Source organism: Sinohyriopsis cumingii, unplaced genomic scaffold (assembly GCF_028554795.1).
Source record: "Sinohyriopsis cumingii isolate HCF-2022 unplaced genomic scaffold, ASM2855479v2 utg001176l, whole genome shotgun sequence".
In the NCBI taxonomy this organism is placed as follows: Eukaryota; Metazoa; Mollusca; class Bivalvia; order Unionida; family Unionidae; genus Sinohyriopsis; species Sinohyriopsis cumingii.
Window position 1 is genome coordinate 2467952 of NW_028315968.1, and position 22400 is coordinate 2490351.

The following is a 22400-nucleotide window of genomic DNA, read 5'->3' on the forward strand; positions in this document are numbered from 1 at the left end:
AACATTATTCCTTCATTATAGATGGTGTTGATATGAATGTCATCCACCATAAGCACCATCTAAGGGTTGCATCTAGGACGTGTGATTATTAACCCCCCCCCCCCTTTTAAGATTTCCCGCAAGATTTTTTATCCGATGCAGGCAAAATCATGAAGAAAAAAAAAATAATTGTTTGCATTTTTTGTTAAGAATGCATTATTTTATTATTATTTTTTGCTGTAAAATTCATGGTTGTCACTCTCAGCGAATATGTTGTACTTGTATTGTTCCAAATATGTCACATATTTCTGTGTGTCATGTGCTCAGTTCTGATTGGTTAATATCAAAGATCAGAAGAGCGTGTTTCATACAGAGGCTGGCTTGGCGGGACAGCGTGTTAAATGGCTAAATCAGTTAAAACTGTGACACTTTTTCATTATTTAAGCAGTAACACTTCTAATAACAGTCCCTCAGATGCGGGAGGTCGTGGGTTTGATCCCTGGCCGAGTCATACCAAAGACTTACAAAAATGGTACTAACAGCTGCTTCACTTGGCGCTCAGCATTAAGAGGTTAGTGTTAGGACTGGTTGGCCCGGTGTCAGGATAATGTGACTGGGTGGGACATCATGCTACATGTCTGCGGCATGATGCCCTAGTGCTAGACATCACTATAAACTGCCACATTGCAGACATCGTAGCGATATGACTAGAAAATTGTTAAAGCTACATTAAAAATCCAAATCACATCACATCACATCTAATAACAGTCAGGGTGCAGAAGTTTCTGTCAATAGGCACAATGACAGCGAACAAACACTTCCTCAGACTAATCCTGTATTGGACGATGCTAGTGATGATTGGCTTAAAGATGGCAGTGATGAAACTAAGGGTCCATCCAACACCAAAAAAAGTACTCTTTCAATTCAGACTGGAAACAAAATCAACCATGGCTGGAAATGAATGAAAAAAATGAAATGATTTGCAGATGGTGTGTAAAAATGCAAAACAATTCTTTCACACTTGGAAATGCTAATTTCAGGACATCAACTCTTGACAGACATGTTGAATTAGCAGCTCAAAACAGGTGATTCAGGATTTGAAACTAAGTGATAATCTTAAAACTGACAGCTATCAGCAAGAAAACTGAATCAATTATTCATGTTATGTCAGTTGCCTATTACTTGGTGAAGGAGAATATTGCTTCTCTAAAATATGGCTCATTGTTAGATTTTATTGAATTCCTTCATTACTATAATTGAAAAACTTTATTTAACAGAGAGAGAGACTTTAGTACCATATTATTTTAGCATTTAAACATCTTGATGGGATTTCTTAAAACAATTGAATTATCAAAAGGCAACATCCTTAGACACTCCTTGGTCTTAGGTTAAGGTTGTTGCACAATTTGCATCTGATTTTGGTCATTTTACTTTGTTTTTTTTTATATATAATATATTTGTTTTGCATTTCTTAAATACTTTAATAATAATAAAATAATAATAATAATAATAATAATAATAATAAAATACTTTTATACTTTGATTTATTATCTCGCTTTATTTTTTCCAGCATTGCATAATAACAGTGATAGAATCTGAGTTAATGCAGAAAGTACGATGTGGTCCATTCATTATCATCTTAATTGATGAGAGTAAAGATATTTCAACTACCAAGAAGCTGGTCATTTATGTGTGACCCAAAACATGTTTTGACAGTGGTGTCTTGCTAAGACTATCATTAAAAGAGAAATGTAGCCATGAGACAAAATATGTGGACTTTGGCAGATTGTACATCAACATCATGCAGACACATTTCCAAATCTTCTTCAGTTAGCATCAGTGGCCATGGTTATGCCATACCAAACCACTGACTGTGAGAGAGGATTCAGCAGTCAAAATCAAACCAAAACTGGAGAAAGAAGCCATCTAGAAGAAAGAGTTTTCAACAGACTCATGATGATTTCAATTGAAGGACCATCTCTGAGAGACTTCAACTTTAAGAAGGCATTGGTAGAGTGGAGGACGAGGAAGGACAGGAGGCTATTTAGGAAATAGTGATCATATTTACAGAATAATGCAGTCACAGTTACAGTCTCTGGATGCAGATGTATATATATGTTCCAGTAAAATGTTAACTGTTATAGAAACTGTATATATACTTTCCCTAATTCATTTTGAGCTTTGGACTTTTCCGTAAAAAGTATTTTTTCTCATCCATGAAAGGAAAATAAGTGCACTTCTGATCTTTCTTAGTATGAATTTGTAACCAATCAGAGTTGAGCATGTGACACACAGGAAGTACATGACACTGTTTTTTTAAGATTGGGGAGAGGAGTGATACTATTTGCAGTCTGTGGTTTGATTCTTTAATGGTTAGTGTGTAGATAGAATATTGTTATTAGAAAACACAAGACTTTGATTTCAGTATTAAGTCTTCTACTATAATGTACAGAATACATGATATGCATTTAATGCACTTATTATACTTGTAATTGCTCTTTTTGAATACATTGAGGTTTTTAGTACACCGTACTGGAAACCCCCACCCTTTATGGCTACATTGCCCCCCCCCCCCTTTTCAGATTCAAGTACCCACACATTTATCAAATCCTAGATACAACCCTGCCATCTATACTAGATTATAAAAGTCCAACTGCAAACTGCAAGGAGTCAGATTTGCTGTCACATAATATGGGCTGTGCAGTTTGTATGAAGTAATCTGTAGAAGAAACAACATGCAGCCTGATCGACTTGCGCATTATGCAATGGTAGATCAGCATTTATGTTGTTTGAAGTTGGACTTGACTTATACATGCAAATATATATTCTTTGTTTAACAATAAGTAGTGTCAAAGGTGCAATCCCTTGGATTCCTTTTTAAAAAAATGTTACCATATATACTCGTGTATAAGTCTAGTTAAACTGCAAACAACATACATCCTGATCTGTCACATAATGTGATAACAGATCTGGGCAGTTTGCAGTTTGACTTGACTTACAGGCAAGTATATACAGTATATCTACATAGCTGCCAACCCTCATGATTTTGGCATGAATTTCGTGACTCTCTACAGCAATTCATGGATTCATACTGCATGCAAAACAATCATGAATTTCCCAATTCTCAATTATTTTAAATCTTTAATAAAATAACCATTTTCCCATTAAGTGCTAGCTGTGATATTGGCGGTTGCCGAAACGGACCAGTACTGCTAGTTGCGATATTGGTAGAACTATAGCCGATTGGTACAGTTGGCCCGGTAGCAAGCATTTTAGTGGATTTTAATCTGTGTGTATAAGAGTAATTTTACAAATGCTTTTGAAAGAACTGGGGAGTTGCCAGAATTTTTCTCCATGTATGCGCCTCGAAAACTGATTTGAATTATCGCTTGGCAGCACATCATGAAAATGTCAACCACCAAGGAAATAAAAATGTATTGCACAAAAAGTGAAGTTTAGTTTGGAATATACCAAACTGATTTGAATTACCGCTCGGCATCGCATCATGAAAATGTCAACCACCAAGGAAAAAGAAATGTATTGCACAAAAAGTGAAGTTTAGTTTGGAATATACCAAACGTTAGCTGTGCATTCAACCATCAAAAGCTGATATACATCATGTTTTGCACACAGTGTGCCACAAATTTTAGCATTGGGCATGGTGGCAGAGACGATGTGAGGAAGCTCATTGGTAGCAAAAAGCACATAGAGATTGGGAAAAAAAGAACTCGCAGCAGATTTCAGCTCTGGAATATTTTAAAGCATTGATAAAAGACCTGCAGGCTATGAAGACTAAAGCATTGTTTGTGAGTTTTCAAGTTGAACACAATCCACCTTTATCAGCTGGAGACCATGCTAAACATTTGTTCTGACAAATAGTCCTGGACTCGAAGATCGCTTCCAAATTTTCCTGTGGAGGAACCAAAAGTGCTGCACTAGTTAAAGCAATGTTCGAGAATGCCACATAAAACTTGGTTCTTTGCAAAAGTCTTCATTTTCTGTAGCGACTGATGGCAGAACTATATCCGCTAGTGGTTAAATGTTTCATATCTTGATAAATGACCACAAGAACAAGTGAAGTTTGTGAATACCATAATAAATAGAAATGCAGATATATTTCTACATATATGTAGTGTTTTGTTTTTATTTTGAGATCTTGATATAATGTAGTACTCATGGTCAGAATAGATGGACTTGTTGTCATGGTATTTTTCACTAATTCTTGTCAAAATTCACTAAAATAAGTTCCCCTATTTTCACTAATTGTGAGCCTGTAGGGTTGGCAGCTTTGTATCTAGCATGCATGTTAGCCTACCATTCAGATATTGCCGTTTTTAAATACTTTTTTTTCTCTCATTTAGATATTCATGTCACTGATGTGGATGCTGCAGTTTGTGATAGTTCTGACTTTATACACAGACCTACATAAGCTAGAATCACATGTGGAGAGCAAGGATTCCGATAGAAGTGATTCACTACAGGTTCAAACAAGTAGTAAATCAGATGAAGAAAAATGTGATCAGATAACTAATTCTTCCTTGTTGAATGAGAATGATGAAGATGATGAGGAAGTAATCTCAGATAAATTAATTGAATGTGCTGAAAAATTAATGGAAAATAATCACAAGACATTACATCAAGATGGGGAAATAGAACCTCAAACCAACATACATAATAATGGTGACTTTAATGAAGAAACAAGAATAAACTCCCATGGCAGAACAAGGTATAGTAGTATAGAGGGCAGGAATGAAGAGGCAGATCATAGAATAGATGAAAGCAAGAACTATAGCTCTGAAATCTGTAAGCATAGAAAGGAAATGCCTAAAGACTTTTTAGAAGGGAGATCAAAGTTTAGATTCTTTTATGACGGTAAGTAGCTATTACTGCATGACATAAGTGTTCAGATATTGCGTACAACAAGTTAATCCAGTAAATTAGAAATGTCTTATGTCCTGGCAAAAGGAATCTACTTGAAATCACATATACCAAATTTTAGACAAAGAGAATTAATGTCCTGCTCGGTATTTCATTATCTGTAAAAGTCACTGACTCAGGTATATGAGTCTTACTAAGTGCAACAATATTACCGCAGATTTTTTCAATAATGTGAAAGTAGATTACTTCATTTTACAAATTTGAAAGTAGAAGGTTTTTGAGCTGACTGATGGTAGGCAATGAGAAGGCTGGTATTTCAGATGATTAGTGTCATTTGCGTAATTATATTCATATTATTCTAGAATTGATTATAAAACTTGTCTTTTGTGATTTTATCATGATTAGCTCACAACTGACATGCAGAAAACTTTTAAAAGGCTAAATTATATTTCTTGTCTTCTGTTTATATCAGTCTATTTGAGTGTTTAATGTTTAACAGGCCATATTGTTGTCTTTCATACTTTGTGAGGAGCAGAACAAATAAACCCCAAAAATGCCATTTTACAAATTTTATATATATATTTTTTATGTTGTGTCAGACTGTGTGTAAAAGAGCATGTCTGTTTTGTCAGTGTCATAATTTAGAAATAAAAAATTCTTATCAAAAGTTTTATTGACTTTTCTTCCTTTTCAGAGTATATCAGGGAGGAGATAATAACTGTGATAGCCACACAATTCAATAGTTTTTTCAATCAGGTTGCATTGGAGGTGAGTATGATGTTGGAAGGGAAAAACAATATGTCATATATACCCACTTATAAGTCATTCCAAGTGCAAACTGTGGCACAGACCCAGATCTGGCTTTATATTTATAGGTTACTGCATTTGTATGGGAAAATATGAATGAGTTTTTCGGGTGGAAATACTGCATGACCATGGGAGTGCAGTACATCCATCTGACAAAACGAGTTCATATTTTTCCATATAAATGCAATCACCTTTTTATTATATGCTCATTTTCTTATTCTACCTAAGGCTTCATTATAGGACCAAAAATACGCTACAAGAAACAAAGTAACTGAATTTATGCCATATTCCAAACTAAATACACAAGCGCAGATTTATCAGTACATAACAAAAACATTATTAATGCGCACATAACTCCACCCAGATAAATTTGAACATAGTTGTGTGCTAAACATAACTTGCAAAAGAAAATGGCGTTTTTGTCTACTTAAAATTGAAAGTTAAATTCATTATGTGAATGAATGTGCATTGCAACAACTTTCCATTTAGTCTGGAATTAATAGGTTTGTATAGTTTTGTTGATTCTGCTAAATTTTGTGATTGTGACTGGATTTATCTGTGTCAATTCTACATTAAGTGCATTTGATTTCAGCAGCGAAGGAACAGCATGTTGACATCTGCAAGCGTGTTTCTGTTCTATCATTTAATGTTTGAAATCATAATGTAGGAAAACTATGTAGTCATTCAATTGCAATTATCAAAAAGACTCTATGGTATATAATGTTTATGTAATTGCGTTTGGAATGTAGTTGAAACTACAGTACAATTTCGAAATGTGTAATCAAGCTTGACAACCCTTGACATGGCTCATGTAATTTGGATTTGCAGAACTAAGAAAGTACATTTTGAGGAAATTCAGGATGTAAAACTAAGTATATTTTTTTTCATTTTTATTACCAGCTAAAGAAGACAGCTTATGCCTTGTCACTTGCATGTTATTTGTAGGGACCCCGACCTGTCTGGCATCTATCTCTAGCCTAAATCCAAAACATTGTATTGAAAAGGTTAATGCAGAATATGGCTAAGCAGCTGGTATGTGGCAGTCCACGAAACATCTGCCTTAGTTCATTCAAAAACAAATTTAATCAACTAAAACATAAAGCATCTAATACAAGAGTGTACATGATTTGTTTATAAAGTAGTTCCTAATACACTATTGGGCACAGGTGAGTGCAATATGAAGTGCACGTGAGTGCAGTATCGTAAAATGCTGAATGATTCTGACAATGTAAAGTTAACGGAGAAAAAAAATGAGCATATAATAAAGTTTATTATGAGTAATCATTAAAACAAACAACATTAACCCTGATCTGCCTGTGTATTATGCAGTGGCAGATTGGGGTCTGTTTTCTTTGCAGTTGGACTTATAAGTGAGTATATATGATACCAGTTTTTCTTGACTCCATGGAAAATTGGAAGGTGCTCTATCTAGTCATTACTATGGCTATTCCTTTAGGATTTAAGTTTTTATTTTCAAAACCTTATTAGTGAAACATGCAGTGACTTTAAAGTGTACAATAAGTATTGTTTACAATGTTTCAGAGGGGATGGGGAATTTAGAATGTTAAACCCAAGAATCGTTATGTCCAAATTCATTTGTTTTTCAAAATGTTTACATAGCCATTTCAATGAATTTGGACATGACATATAGTAAACAGTTTATACTGCTATGAGTTCCATCAGAATGCATATGTAATTGTAATAAAAGTTTCAATTAAACAACATACATGAGTATAAATACTTTATCATGAAGAAAAAAAATAGTTTTACCATCTGATGAAAGTATTGATATACATGTATATGTATCAGCCAGTAATTCATAAAAAATCACTTTTATGTGAAAACATCAATGTTCAGTAATTTAAGGACTAGTAACTTTTTAGTCCTTTATTTAGAATATAGGTTGGGGTTTATTTTGCAAGTCAGATCCGTCTGAAAGGTTGACTTACCATCAGTGAGTCAGATTTGCACTTTAGGAAAATAAACCAGCCAAACTGGATGGATGGATGGGTGGGTGGTTTGATAGATAGATGGATGAATGATGATGGCAGTGATTGATGGTTGGATGGATAGATAGATGATTGTTGAGGAAGATAAGTATGAATGGATTAGATAGGAAATATAAAAACAAAACGATTTGGAAATTCAATTATATTGTTGAGTGTAAAATGTCTCATAAATTGACAACTTAGACTTTTTTCAGCTTCATGTCATGAATTCCAAAGAAATCCATAATGAGTGATATTTTAAATCCTTTGATATGATAAATTCATGATTTCTATTATATACCTCTTACCCATATAAAAATACTAGCCCAGACTGATATACAATATCCCATAATATGTTAATTCCACATCTTACAAGTAAACAATGAAACCAAAGTCCAGACTTTTGTGATGCAAAGTATACAGTAAAATTAAATGTTTAATGACTAGTACATAGGTACAAAATTTATCCTTATTGTATAAGTGACCAGATATTTTTGCTGAAATCCTCTATCATCATCTAGTCATCAGAAATATCATCTAACTCAGATTCCTGATCTTTCCTGTTATTTGCGGGTTCATAGAGCTTGTGGTTTTATGATGCAGTCTATAAAATCTGTTAACAGATGCAACTGAACAGGTGTCATGTTTGTGGTAAGATCAAGGGGTTTAGATAATCACCCTCTGTTTCTTGGCACAGTACAAAACATCAAATTCATGGCTTGACAATAATAATAATAATAATAATAATAATGAGGACTTTGTATAGCGCCTAATCTTTAGAAGCTCTAAGTGCTTTACAACATTAGACAACACCTATAAGATAAAAAACATATAATAATATTATTACAAAAACAAACACCATGAAATTAGAAAAACATTAAAAAATAAAAAACATGCTGAGAATATTTTAGTATTGATCAAAATATTGTCACATGGGAAGACTTTTGGTGCTAAGGGATTAAGTTCAGACTTACACCATGAGTTGTAAATCTCTACTTGGCACTGAACATGTATAAAATGTGCAGCTTGATGAAAGGGATTATCAGCCTCATAAGCCAAGGTCTTTAGGCCCACATGCAATGACAGGTAACTTGGAAAATATTATTTGGGAATTAGATCAGGCCAGTGAAAAAGATCAAATCAAAATATTTATTGCCTCAGTGTTTATACAGCAAAACACAAGATATACGAATACAGGTTGTTCTGACTTGCACGAAATGGAAACTGTTAAGATCCACATAAGTAGATATAAGTTGTTGTTGTTGTTGTAGGATTTAACGCCATTTTTCAACACACGATAGGCTATACATGGCGGCCAGTATTAATGGTGGAGGAAGAACCTGGGAAAACCCCGGAAAGAACCACCAACCCATGAGAAGCTACTGGCAAGCTTTCTCACATACCCACATTGGCTGAATCCTAGACTCGAACCCATGCAGACAGAGGTGATATGGCAGTGATCCGTAACAGAGAGCGCTTTAGACCACTCGGCCACTCGGGGTCCTGTAGATATAAGTATTTTCTTGTAACGAATATTGTCATGATACTCATTAACACAGTGCATACCATATATGTATTTCTGAATGGGAATATTGGTCTGAAAACATAAAAATGTTGGACTGGAGAGTATTTGTATATACTGTTAACATCTGTTTCAAATATTACCCCAAGAATTTTCAGTGTGTGTGTGTATATATATATATATATATATATATATATATATATATATATACGCACAGTACTCTGAGGGGAGATAACTCATTATTTACACAGTACTTGTATCCTCAGTTTGCATTAGCATTAGGATCAATGTATTCATTGTAGAGAGAGAAGAAATATGATAATCAAGCTTTTGTGTTGTTTATTGTTTTATTCTTTTTAAAGTTAAATCACTCCTAACAGTTAGCACATTCTAATCTTATCCTTTCAGACAATGGTAACGCCTTTGACTAAATCCTTGCTGGACTGGGGGGAGTTAGAAAACAGTCTCATGTACTGCTTTTGTGGATTGCTGGTGGTGTATTTTAGATGACTTTTATTGTAGACTAAAAAGCTTTGGACAATATAAAATGTAAAATGTTAAAATTAGATGATAAATGTGAAAACATGAGAAAATGTATCTGTGTATGTATCTTGTCTGTCAGCTCATCTCATTCTACCTGTTTGTCTAATGCATTTGCCATATAAATATCAAGCATTTTTTCAATCTACCTACCTATTTTTCTGTCTATCTACATACCTATCTGTCTGACTTGTATATGTCAAATATTATAAACATTAATTAGCCTTGTAATTTAAATTATAAATTGATGTGTCACACAATTATTTCTTCAAGTATGTTCCCCAATCACATTACATTAGGAATATTAGCCCACTACTGGATTCCAGACCTACTAAAAGACAAAAATTATCTTATTGTCTAAGTTTGATAGACAAAGAGCAGTAACTCTTGCTCATTACTTCCCCTTGATACCACCAGGTGTCATCAGTTTTTACCTTCATTGTGTCCTGAGACACGCAGTGCAATAGCCTCCTACAGTTCAGCCCTTTTATGTGTTCCTGTGAAACCATCCAATGTTCATTTTAAATTTATAATGAGGATTTATCGATCTACCCAGGTTGTATGCTTTATTTTACAATTTCTACCAATATTTTTAGAGATTGGTCACTTGTCAGAACTTCATCTTGTAGGACCACCATCCCACCATGCTATCATTGACCATACACAAGGTCATTACAGGTTAGCATTCATCTGATTTTATTTGCTTACTCTGTCTGCTTTGGAGATCTTAGTAGCAAATTCTGAAGTGCTGTTTGTAAATTATGCTTAATTTATCCATATTTCATACTGTTTTGATAGAACTAATATTAACCAAGCATGCAGCAAAGTTTTAAACAAGACCATAGGTTTCTGATATGACACTTCACTGATGTTTTAGTTATGAAAGTGTTTTTAGAGACCTAGTAATTTCACATGTTACTGGTTTCTGCTTTAGTTTATGTGTCTTGTATCATTTTAGCATAAATTCAACATTCTACAGGCCACTTCAGAGCACGGAAGTTTACCATGACTCCTGTTTTGTTTATGTTATGTATGCATAGTTTCTATTATGCAGCATCTATAACATGGTCATGACAGTGTTTTGTTTCAGCAACCTAGTCATTTCAATGTATTACCAGTTTCTACTTAGGTTTGTTTCTTGTATCAATGCATGGTAGCCTACCATGACTGTGGTTCAGTTCATAGTATGTACACATTGTCCCATCTCTCTTAACTATTCATTGTGACCTACATTTATGATATGATATGTTTATGAGTCTGTTCATTATATCGAGGTTTTAGTGACCTAGTAATTTCAGCCCTTTGTTACATTCTGCTTTAGTTTATGTCGTTGTGTTGTTTCCGCATAAATTTTATTTAATTTATCTATATGCAATTTCAGAGCATGGAAGTCTGCCATGACTCCTGCTTTGACATGTTATGTATACATTGTTTCTGATATACAGCGTCTCTAATATGTAGCATGGGCTGCCGAGTTAGATAATTTATACCATTAGCTAGTTAGTCACATGCTAAATTGCTAATCAGTGCTTTGTTTTCTCTCATCTTGTGTCATTTCAGGATGAATGTTTACTACATGCATGACATGCACATGCACAAAGATTGCCCTGTTTGGCATTGAATGGAAGGTGCTAACTATGCAGTGTTTGGTCGAAAAACACATGCACTGCTGTACTTCAGGATGCAGCAGAGGGGAAAGAGAGATGGTCGAGGTCATGGTAGGATACCTCTGACATCCTTAGTCTCCACACCAAATCAGCCTCAGTAGCAAGCATTGTGGGCAGGTCACTGGAGTCCGCCCCCCCAGGCTAATGTTTATCACACAGAACCAACACATACCATTATGTAAGGAGGTGGAGAGGATAAAGGAGGAGACCATCTGTCGCTGACAAGATGCATAAGTCGGTACAGCAGTATATTCCCCGTTTTTAGGCAACCCAGATATGTCTGAATAAGTTAGGTGGCAAGGGATTTACAATTGATCATCTGGACTCGAAGAAGAATAATAATATTGCTGCACCGACACAGCTGTCGAGCTAACACCAGCAGTTTCCTGGACATTACCAGCAGTCCAGTCATCCCTGGATGGAGACCTCTTGGCCAGAATGGTCCAACTACACATTGTTTATATGATAGTTCAGTTCAGCCATGGCTTTGGAGCAGCTGGCACAGGTGTGTGCCAGACTGACATATGCAGCGATGGTGCTGGAAAGGTAGGTGGTGCGGAGATGCTGACAGTACAAGAAAGGCCAGAAATACCAGCAGTGCTGGAAAGGCCTACAGTGCAGGAAAGGATGGCGATGCAGGCAGTGCTAGAAAGGCTGGCAATGCCAGCAGTGCTGTCTTTACTGGCGATGCCTGATATTAGAGTATTCATGGCTTATACTCCAGGGAGAGCTTGTGTCTTGCACAGATAAGTCTGAGCGGAGTCATCAAGTCCACCTGGCATGACTTATGCTGAGCTTGAAGCCGAGCCAAATGAAAACCCAGCGCACAGTAAGGGTGATAGTCACATGTACTCCCATGTTGACTCCTATCATGCAATAGTACAGTGGCTGTATAAAACTGATTTGAGCTCAGTGGACCTCCCTGTTCCCTCGGGGGGGGGGGGGGGGGGCTGATCCAGGTCAGTCGGAGGGGCTTTGGGTTTTGTTAATCAACAATCCCCTAGCCCCTCTACACAGTACACCATTAAATTGTGAGATGGGTGCCTTTCAATAACAGAATAGGGTTGCTGATAAAAGGCATGGGAGCTTATGCTAAGGACACATTCCCTAATGAATTACTCGAGACTTGCTTTTCGCATGCAAATAGGTGGAGCCCATCATTGACTGGAGTCTCCTCACAATATTCAAGACGGGGAGGCAATGTCATTCCATTTCCCTGTCAGACAGGGCGAGTATGCAGTTTGTCTCAGTCTGACTGATGTATACTTCCACATCCATATCCTCCCTGTCTGTTGCTAGTTTCCATGTTTGCTGCCACACCGTTATCAACTCAGCATTCTTCCCTTCTGACCTCATCATCCACAGTGCTTTCACTCACACTAGGGTCTCCACTGTCCCCCCATTCCGGGCATCATCATCTACATTGACAGCAGTGTACTTGTGCAGCATCTTAAAGAAGCACATGGTAAGTTCTATCCTAATCCAAGGTGGAACGATCTCCCTTTGCTAGATCATCCAGGCTTTTTCATGAACTGGGAAATTCAGACCTCCATACATCCCAGAATTTCATCCATTTGGCATGGACTTCTTAACCAACCGGGATCAGGCATGTCCCCTTGTCTTTGCACTTCCAGAATCATAAAATTCATCGATTCTGTTTCTATCAAGACTTGGATTTCATCAGGAGAATTCTTGCAACTCCTCAGCTATTATTCAGCAGCAGACCTGATCCCGCTCGGACATCTCGTTATGCAGGCCTTGCCAGCACTTTGGTGCCCCGTTTTACATCCTCTTAATGAAGCAGTCATGATTACACATGAAATTTGTTCATTTCCATGCAAGTGGGTCAGTCCAGGCTGACTGACCATGGAATCCTGCTGATGAACACTAGTCGGAAATAATGGAAAGTACCGCCACCAGTGCACATGGTGGGAGTACCCACCTGTTGATGACCTTCACAATTGTTAGCAACACCTGGGGAACGGCCTGTACTCATCACTGACCTAGAAAGGAAGGCTGTCATCAATATCTTTCATTTCTGTGAAGATCGATCCTAGGGGTGAAACAGTTCTCTTTCGGTCCAACAACACTGTGGTGGTGACCTATATCCTCAAACAGGGACGTACCAGACCACTTATCCGGTGTTCAGATTTGGCATACTTCTATGTGGTTGCAACAATCTCCATATCAACATACAATTCATACACCTTCTGGCTGCATCAGTGGCTTTGCTATGAATCAGTCCATGAAGGGGTCGTGTCCTTAACACGGAATGTCCCCTCCATCAGTTGGTCAGCACTCGGATTCACGCACTTCAAGGGTATCCGATGGCCAACCACTTGGTGACGAGGTGGAATCAACAGCTACCCACCTTCATCTCCCCAACTTCCAGACACAGCAGCTTGGGCTATGAGATGCACTGTCAGCCATCTGGGAGGGGTTGAGGGCTTGTTCCACCCCTCTTACAGTGTTAATTATGGGGTCAGAATGGCAAGATGACTCTGATAGTCCCTCTATGAGGGCACAAGCACTGTATCACCAATCTATTTATCCCAACGATAATACACCCAGGAAAATCCTGGCCATCCTGAATTGACCTCCCTTCTACATGCTCAACTTTTACCAGTACAACCTTGCAAGTCAGACAATGCAAACCTTTATTTGTGGAGAGAATCTCAGTTGTAACCATCTATGACACCCATCTGCATGCATCTATCCTTCAACTGGCCAACTTTCTCAGGCCCTGTTCTTAGAAGTGAAACAGTTGGACTCCAGTTGTTACCAAAGGCTACTGCCCTTTGATATTGGACTAATTCTGGCATCATGACAACATATTTGTTGCGTGGGATAGAGACCTATCGGATCTTTTAGACAATATTGGTCTCATGCTTTGCTAAAGTTCCTATCACACATGCTTCCTGATAGCTTTCACATGCAGGATCAGTGAGCTACATGCTGTTTCAGTCAAGCCGAACTACCTTCTGTTCAGTTCGGATCCTCCTTACACAACCCAATTTAGTTGCCAAGAATCGGTTGCTGTCCATAGGTAACCGATGAGTTGTCATTTGTCTGTTCTTTTTCATAGACAAGACCTATCTGCACTGCTTGAGACACACAGAGACAAATCATGGCATGAGCAGTGTCTCTTCTCATGTGGCTTACTAAAGTTTCATGCAATCTCTGTGAGACAGAACATGGATATCATGCTTCACACCCTTTATTCATGGCTAAAGAGGGTCATATGCTTGGTGTACTCTGACATCTCACCAGATCCGAATAGCCTCACATCTGCACCCTCAAGCACTGCTTGAGACACACAGAGACAAGTCATGACATGCGCAAATATCACTTCCTCCCCATCAAGGTCAGAAAACAAGACATCACCTCACTAGCCCTTGCTTCATGGTTGAAGTGGGTTATATGCTTGGCATACTCTGGGATATCTCAAGATCAGAGTCACCTCAAGAGGATTACAGCTGACGAGATTAGAGCCATTTCTGCAAGCCTTGCTTTCGAATGCAATGTTTGTATCCGAGACATTAAAGCTGTTGGCTTGCATGCAGAGTCAACCTTCTCAAGTTTTTATGAGAGATTTAGTGTTGCAGAGACAAATGTTGAATTTGGTAGGGCAAGTGACAGCAACACAGACGGCAACCAGACCCAGCTAGACCAATCAACACAGCCCATTAGATGCGCTGGATTCACTAGTGAAACTTTTGGTAGGTGAGAAGATGTAAACTTCATCTTCATAGTCATGGGATTTCGGGCTGTATTGCTTAGGCCATTAGGAGAACATGTTATCTTACATTACAGTAGTCATGGGATTTTGGGCTGTATTGCTTAGGCCATTAGGAGAACATGTTATCTTACATTACAGTAGTCATGGGATTTCAGGCTGTATTGCTTAGGCCATTAGGAGAACATGTTATCTTACACTACAGTAGTCATGGGATTTCGAGCTGTATTGCTTAGGCCATTAGGAGAACATGTTATCTTACATTACAGTAGTCATGGGATTTCGGGCTGTATTGCTTAGGTCATTAGGAAAACGTATTATCTTACATTACAGTAGTCATGGGATTTCGGGCTGTATTGCTTAGGTCATTAGGAGAACATGTTATCTTACATTACAGTAGTCATGGGATTTCGGGCTGTATTGCTTAGGCCATTAGGAGAACATGTTATCTTACATTACAGTAGTCATGGGATTTCGGGCTGTATTGCTTAGGTCATTAGGAGAACATGTTATCTTACATTACAGTAGTCATGGGATTTCGGGCTGTATTGCTTAGGTCATTAGGAGAACATGTTATCTTACATTACAGCAGTCCAGCCACTCATCTCCAGAAGGATATCCGAGGTAGAGGCCGGATGCTCAGCGTCCCCACCTCCTATTATTTATTCTTCTAATGTAATGTGATTGGGAAATGTATTCGAAGGAGAACAAAATTTTATAAAGTAAATTGTTTCTCCAAGAATACTTACCCAATCACATTACTTAACAACCCTCCCAACTACCCCACCATGCGAGCATCCACATTAATGTCTCACTCAGCTAAAACCTGGTGACAGCTGTTGGTTTCAAGGGAGGTAATGGACAAGAGTTACTGCCCTTTGTTTATATAAACAAATAGACAATAAGACGAATTTTGTCTTTTATTAGGACTGGATCCCAAGGTAGCAGGCTAATATTCCTAATGTAATTTGATTGGGTGAGTATTCTTGAAGAAACATAATTGACTTTAAAAAATTGCTTTCACACACATTCAACAGTATAGTCCCTTTCATTATGTAATAAATAGAATCACAAAACTGTTCTTTATGTCGTATATACTAGCTTATAAGTCTAGTCAGACTGTAAACAACAAAGATCCTGATAGACCTAATAATGTGCCTGTAGATTGGGTCAGGGTCTACACTTTTTTTTCTACTGCTTACTCCAACAGACTGCATAGACTTAGATCTGATGGCACATTATGTGATGGAAGGTATGGGTCAGTGCGGTGTGCAGTTGGACTAGTCTTATAAGCAAGTACATATGGTAAACTCATTTAATACTCTAAGATGCCTTACTCCACTGTCATACAACTGCACTCAACATTTTGATTATAAATATTACTCCAGTCTTTGAGCTCTTTCACTTAATTGACCAATTCAACAGATTGATTAATCAGACTGTTACTAGTAATATTTGGAGTTAAGTATATTTTTTATATATAGGGGTGGTATTGTCCCACGGTATGCCAAATTAAATCTCTCACAAAGAAAGCTGTAGTGTTGCTTCATTTATGTGGTTTATTTGTGTGTTTGCTGTAGTTCTGTAAAAGTGATTTAGTAACATAAATACTAAAATTAGCAAGCCTCATTAACTTGTAGCTCAGTTCAGTAAAGTGTAAATTAGATGTACAGTAGTATTCCTCAATATATTGTATTAAATGAAAGGTTTATGGACTGAATTTGAAAATGTTATACTGTTATCTTCAGGTAATAATAGTTTTCTTCCTGGTGCGATGTTTAAGTAATAGAATTGAGGACCGTACATTGCTGGTTGTGGGTAATGTTCTGCTAGCAACGGCCACTGCTTGGCTGCTTTATGCTGTACCGTCATGTTCACCTAGTAAGTACAGGGCTTGCCTCATTAGTTTTACAGTCTGGTATTACACTTTACCAATATTACCAATAATACAACCGCAAACTGCATATACCTAGATCTGATGTAACTTTTTGTGCCAGCAGATCTGGATCTGTGTCGTTTGCTTGGAAAAATCAGTAGAACAAACAAAATAGACCTTGATCTGCCAGTGGATTATGTAATGGCGGACCTGAGTCTTGTGTTGTTTGCAGTAGGACCTGACTTATAAATGATTATATACAATATTTTTAATTTTTTTAAATGACCTAAACTAAGACAAATATAAGATATTTGGTCAGTGAAGAAAAAGGAGCCATGGATTGTTTAAAGTGGTTCAAAGTCAAGTGGTCTGGTGAAGTCCTGAAAAGGTGCCACGGGTTGATTAAATTGGCTGCGAGACACAGAGGGTTTAAATAGAAAAAGAAAGTTTCATGGAACAGTCTATTGGCATTCATTAAGAATTGCAAAAGACATGGAAACAAAGAATATTTTTTTTAATTGGCTTTGGAGTTGGATAGATTGAGTTGGATTCATGAAGTAAATTGCTTGAATTCATGCTATCTATCATAAGAAATGTGTCTACAAGTATACTTGGTAGACCACATGTATGGACAGATTGATTAAATAGTAGAAACAGTATTCTTTTCTTGTTGTGTTACTAATGTCAAACTTTAGAACCAGTTTTCAAATTCATGCCTAACATCATGACATAAGGATCTTTCGCTGAAACTCCTTTCATACAAAATCAGTTTCCTGATAGCATTACTTTTGCATGCAGTGAATTATATGCCTTCTCTGTTGACCCAGTCTACCTTATGTTTTGGTCATCTGGCTTAGTGGTCATTATGATGCAGCCCATTTTCGTTGCCAAGATTTGGATACCATTGTTGGGTAATGAATAACCATTATATGACCTCTCTCCTTTATTAACACAGCCCAGTGGGCTTTCAGACAGGATACTATGACGTATCACTAGAACAGAGTTGCCTCATGAAGATCACTGCTCATGAAATAAGAGCAATCTCAGTGAACCTTGCCTTTGACCATTGTGTCTTTATCAGTGATATTGTCAAAGCCATTGGTTGGCATGCACAGTCAACCTTGACGAGTTGTTATCTTCAAGACTTGGATCCACTGTGACACACTGGATATGGTAGGCCCAGTCTCAGTCACACATATGGCTACCAGACCAAATAGTCCTACAATGCAAGATACCTCCCCAGATATTTGTATTTTTTAGGTCGCTGTCTTACTGCCTATCCCTTTACCTCATGCAAGCGTCTTTGGGCGCCTCTACACAATTTGCATGGAAGTGCCTTTTGACGCCTCTATTCAAGTCGCATGGAAGCGCCTTTGACATCGGCTGTAAACATCAGCCATTTTAAGCCGGTTTTCGTAGTGCCACCTTGTGGGAAAACCCTCTATTAGATACTACATTCATTTCTGCGAATGACAATTATATCAGATCACATGGTCACTGGTTATGCACTGATTGATATCTGCTATTTAAAGTAACTGAGTTGTAATCTCCACTCTCCAAAATGGCGGTCGTTGATTTCATTCAGTACTTACGAAGTTTTCACGATTAGAATCACAACTATGAAAGATTCAATAACCTAGGTAAAGGCTCTGATATTGATGTAGGCAGCACTTAGTTTTTATATATTATCATATTCTGATGACTTAGTGATGTAAACGCAGATGAAAAACTTGAGTATGAGAAATGGCAGCTATGGTTTGTCATGCGGCCTCACTGGCGTGAAGGTGAACGAGTTCTCTCAAGATTGTAAAGCACATAAAAAATTCTTCCGTGATAAGTAATTACACAGCTATAACAATCGGACTTTACTCTTAAATTTTTCCACATATAATAGATTTGTACCAGAAATGTAAAATGGTTAATATTGCTGTTAAACGTAACATACACTACATTGCTTAACAGTTCACAGGCAACCGTATGCATATGGAGTCGACTAGGTAACAGGTGTTCTATTTATAGCAGTCTGCACTTTGTAACTATGCTCTATGAGGTAAAGTGCTAAGTAATGGCGCTGTATAGCATATTTGGATGTTGACTAACATCAGAAGAAGTCAGATTTTCTGGAATATCTCACACTCTTGGCAGCTTATATCTCTAACAATAATGTGATCAGGGAACATATTCAATGGAGAAATCAATAAAGATGTTGCTGACTAAACATAATTCAAAAGTGATTTCTTTATTTACATTTATTTTTGGATACCATAAATTAATTTTTTTGCACTGTATATTCTGGGACACATTTTTATAGAGTTGTAATTTTTGGGACACCTTTGAAAATATTTGAAAATTACAAATAAGAAAAGTAAAACTTAAATTTTATTGAAAAATCACTGAGTGTTGTTTCTTTACACTTATCTTCCTAACTGCCAATTATTTGAGGAATAAGAGTTCAGGTAAGAATGAATTGTTTGTGCATATGAAAATGAGTTCAACGTTTTCTTTTCTAATTTATACGTCAGCAAAATTTCTTATGGATGAGATGCTAAGGTTTATTTGCTCATGGCATCATTTATTTTGGCCTAATGATTTTTTTGATGACCACAATAGAAACTATACATTGTCATTAGTTTTAACTGATATGAGTACCAGTAATTACGAATGGCCAGTATACATATGCTGTAATGATGTGAACATAAAACCTGAAACTCTTATATAAGATATGCTGAGAGAGAGAGAGAGAGAGAATATTTTGATGGATGAAAACTATTGAGTTAAATATGATACATAAATATGCTAATTCTGAAACCAAAAACCTTATATTCACTTATAAATTGAGCCCAACTGCAAACAACATAGGCTGTGATCTACCATGGCATAATGTGCCAGCAGATCAGAGTATGTTGTTTGTTATGCAGTTTACTCCTAATCTGCAGAGACCTAGATATGTTTATGCATTCTGAGATAGTAGGTCTAGGTTTGTGTAGTTTGCATTTGGATTAGTAAATGGTCACATATGGTAGGTATTTATAGCAACAAAACCATTAACATCCTCACATTCTTAAACTCAAGGCTGCGATTATCATTTATGAGATTGGTTGACCCTTTGAGATAATTTGGAAAATTGCTTATGGAGAATTTAGAAGGATCAGTTATTTTCATAAATCTGCCAAACATAAAGCTTTAGACTTTGGATCTAATAGTCATTAAACCAACAAATATTTGTTACCTATCAATAAATTCAGTCATCCTAGTTGAAGAATGCTTTTAATACATAGTCAAAAAATTTTAATTGTACCATTTAATCTGTTTTAATTTCTTCCAACTCATTGTAATTGTAGCCTATATTTAGTCACTGCAACACTTTGTTTATGATTTGCATAAATGTTACCCTGTTTCTGTTGTAAATCATTTTGTTAAAGAATAGCAGAAAGGTAATTCTCTTTGGTACTGTGTATCGAGGAAAGTTGTGATGTTACAGTGGTGTCAGATCATTCATGCAGTAAAGCAAGGATTTTTTTGCCATTAACGTTTGACTTTTAACCAATCAGAAAGTTTGGGACATTTTGATATTCGAAAAGGTGTTACATCCACAGGTATATTAGACTTTAAATTTGACTTTACTAAATAAGAAAATGTATCATTCTTAAATGGGTTAATAATGACTTATAATGTATCACATGCATTTTCCTTCATTTCTTTTTTTATAGATGAATTTGGTGTGAATTTTCCTAAGTTTGCTGTTGGAACAGTGCTTGATATGGTAGCCCTTCCATTTCTGGTGGCAAGCGGTGTATCCCTTTATTCAAAGATCACCCGTAAAGAAACTCAAGGTAAATACAATTTTCTTGGTGCATATATTGTGTAGAAAACAACACAAATCATAAAACACTTGTGTGTAATTAGTAATTAACATAAGTAACTAGCGGCTTAACATTGCTCTGTTAGAAAAGCACTGTAGTAGAAGTTTATTAAAGTTAACCTTACCTTTATGATTGCTTACTTAAACAAGTATCCATTCTAAAGTGTTGATTTCTTTGATCCCTTTGAATTAAGTTTAGAAGAATCCGAGATGCTGCCAGACTGCACAAATGCAGAATCACACAAAATTTGTACAAATTCACGTACTTAAAGAGCAGTGATGAGTGAGATCTCCTGCAAACTAGTTTAAAGTCAAAACACACTCTGCACAATATGCAATTTTTATTAACAGTTAAGCCGTAAAGTGCTCGTTGTGACATAAGTGACACCACTAGAGGTATCATAGCACTTGTCACAACATCTGTCTCTTTTCAGGTAGGCAACTATTTAAACAGTTGGGTCCTTAGATGCGACACAAATTTGATTGGCATGTTTGGCCCTGGAGCAGGAATTCTATTGTAGAATTTGGACATTGCATCAAGGAAATTTTATTAATGTGTGTTTAAAATATGGGCTAACTAGAACATCAAAATGGCTGGTTCCCAATGTGGTTCATCTTCAGACCATGATTTCATTCAGCAAAAAATGCCTGATGATAGTGACGATGACATTGATTTATAAAGTTATTAACTATATCTGATTATTGGAACTGGGAAAGAGTTAATTATGTACCAGTGAGTGATTTTAAACCTGAAAATGATGTTGAGTCCAGTATACATGCTAGATGGGCAAAAACAGATGGCACACAGGTCAGCCTCTCTTCAGTGACATTTTGAAATTAAATATAGGAAGGTAGAATACCAAGCCTAATTAAAATACAAATAATTTAAAAGTATAGTGTAATTTTCATTTCTCAAACAATTTAGCCCTGCAGGATCTTGTACTACAAAATATGTAGCCCTATAAGATTTAAGATAAATTGAATAAAGAAGAATCTAAAATGAAATTAAAAAGTAAAGATATTCATTTGATCAAAATGTCTGTCTTAAAAAGGACTATATGGCATTGGTGGACTTAAAACCCTAATATAGCAATATGGAGCAGATAAGAAATTGGCATAATTGTCAGACACCGATTCGAGAAGTGAAACTTTGCCAGAGTTTATGTTAGCAGAAATATTCAAAAGATAATAGCTATGGGCTGTGCAAAATTGTACATAACAACCATAAAGAACAGTTTCCTAACTTTTGAAGCCAGCTAAGATATGCCCTCTCATACAGCAGACTGTGAAGGGGGATCTCAGCACAAAACAGTGTTGATACACAGATAAAGCACAGATTAAACTCGGAAACAATCATCCAATTAATACTTATACAACTACAGGGAACATCTTTAATAAAAGATTTTGATTTCAATGGTGCACTAACAGAGTGGAGCAGAAAAAAAGACATATAGGCAGGTTAGGTAATTATTGAACTAAAGCTGTTTTCTCCTCCCCCTTTTGTTTTACTCCCCCTTTATTTTACGCAAGTCCTTGAATATCTGC

At 36.6% G+C, this 22400-nt stretch overlaps 1 protein-coding gene across 4 annotated transcripts in view; it reads left to right on the forward strand.

Moving 5' to 3' along the window:
• LOC149772772 (uncharacterized) overlaps positions 1 to 22400 on the forward strand; it is a 70280-nt gene that overhangs the window by 25709 nt on the left and 22171 nt on the right. For all 4 annotated transcript variants that reach the window (XR_016417596.1, XR_016417594.1, XR_016417595.1 and 1 more), the window contains exons 6-10: positions 4341 to 4851; positions 5552 to 5625; positions 9583 to 9666; positions 16866 to 16998; positions 20704 to 20826. Coding sequence is in view for 1 of the 4 variants with exons in the window: in XM_089947315.1 (XP_089803441.1) it covers positions 4341 to 4851; positions 5552 to 5625; positions 9583 to 9666; positions 16866 to 16998; positions 20704 to 20826 (925 nt within the window). In the remaining 3 variants the exon portion in view is untranslated. The remainder of the gene's footprint in view (positions 1 to 4340; positions 4852 to 5551; positions 5626 to 9582; positions 9667 to 16865; positions 16999 to 20703; positions 20827 to 22400) is intronic.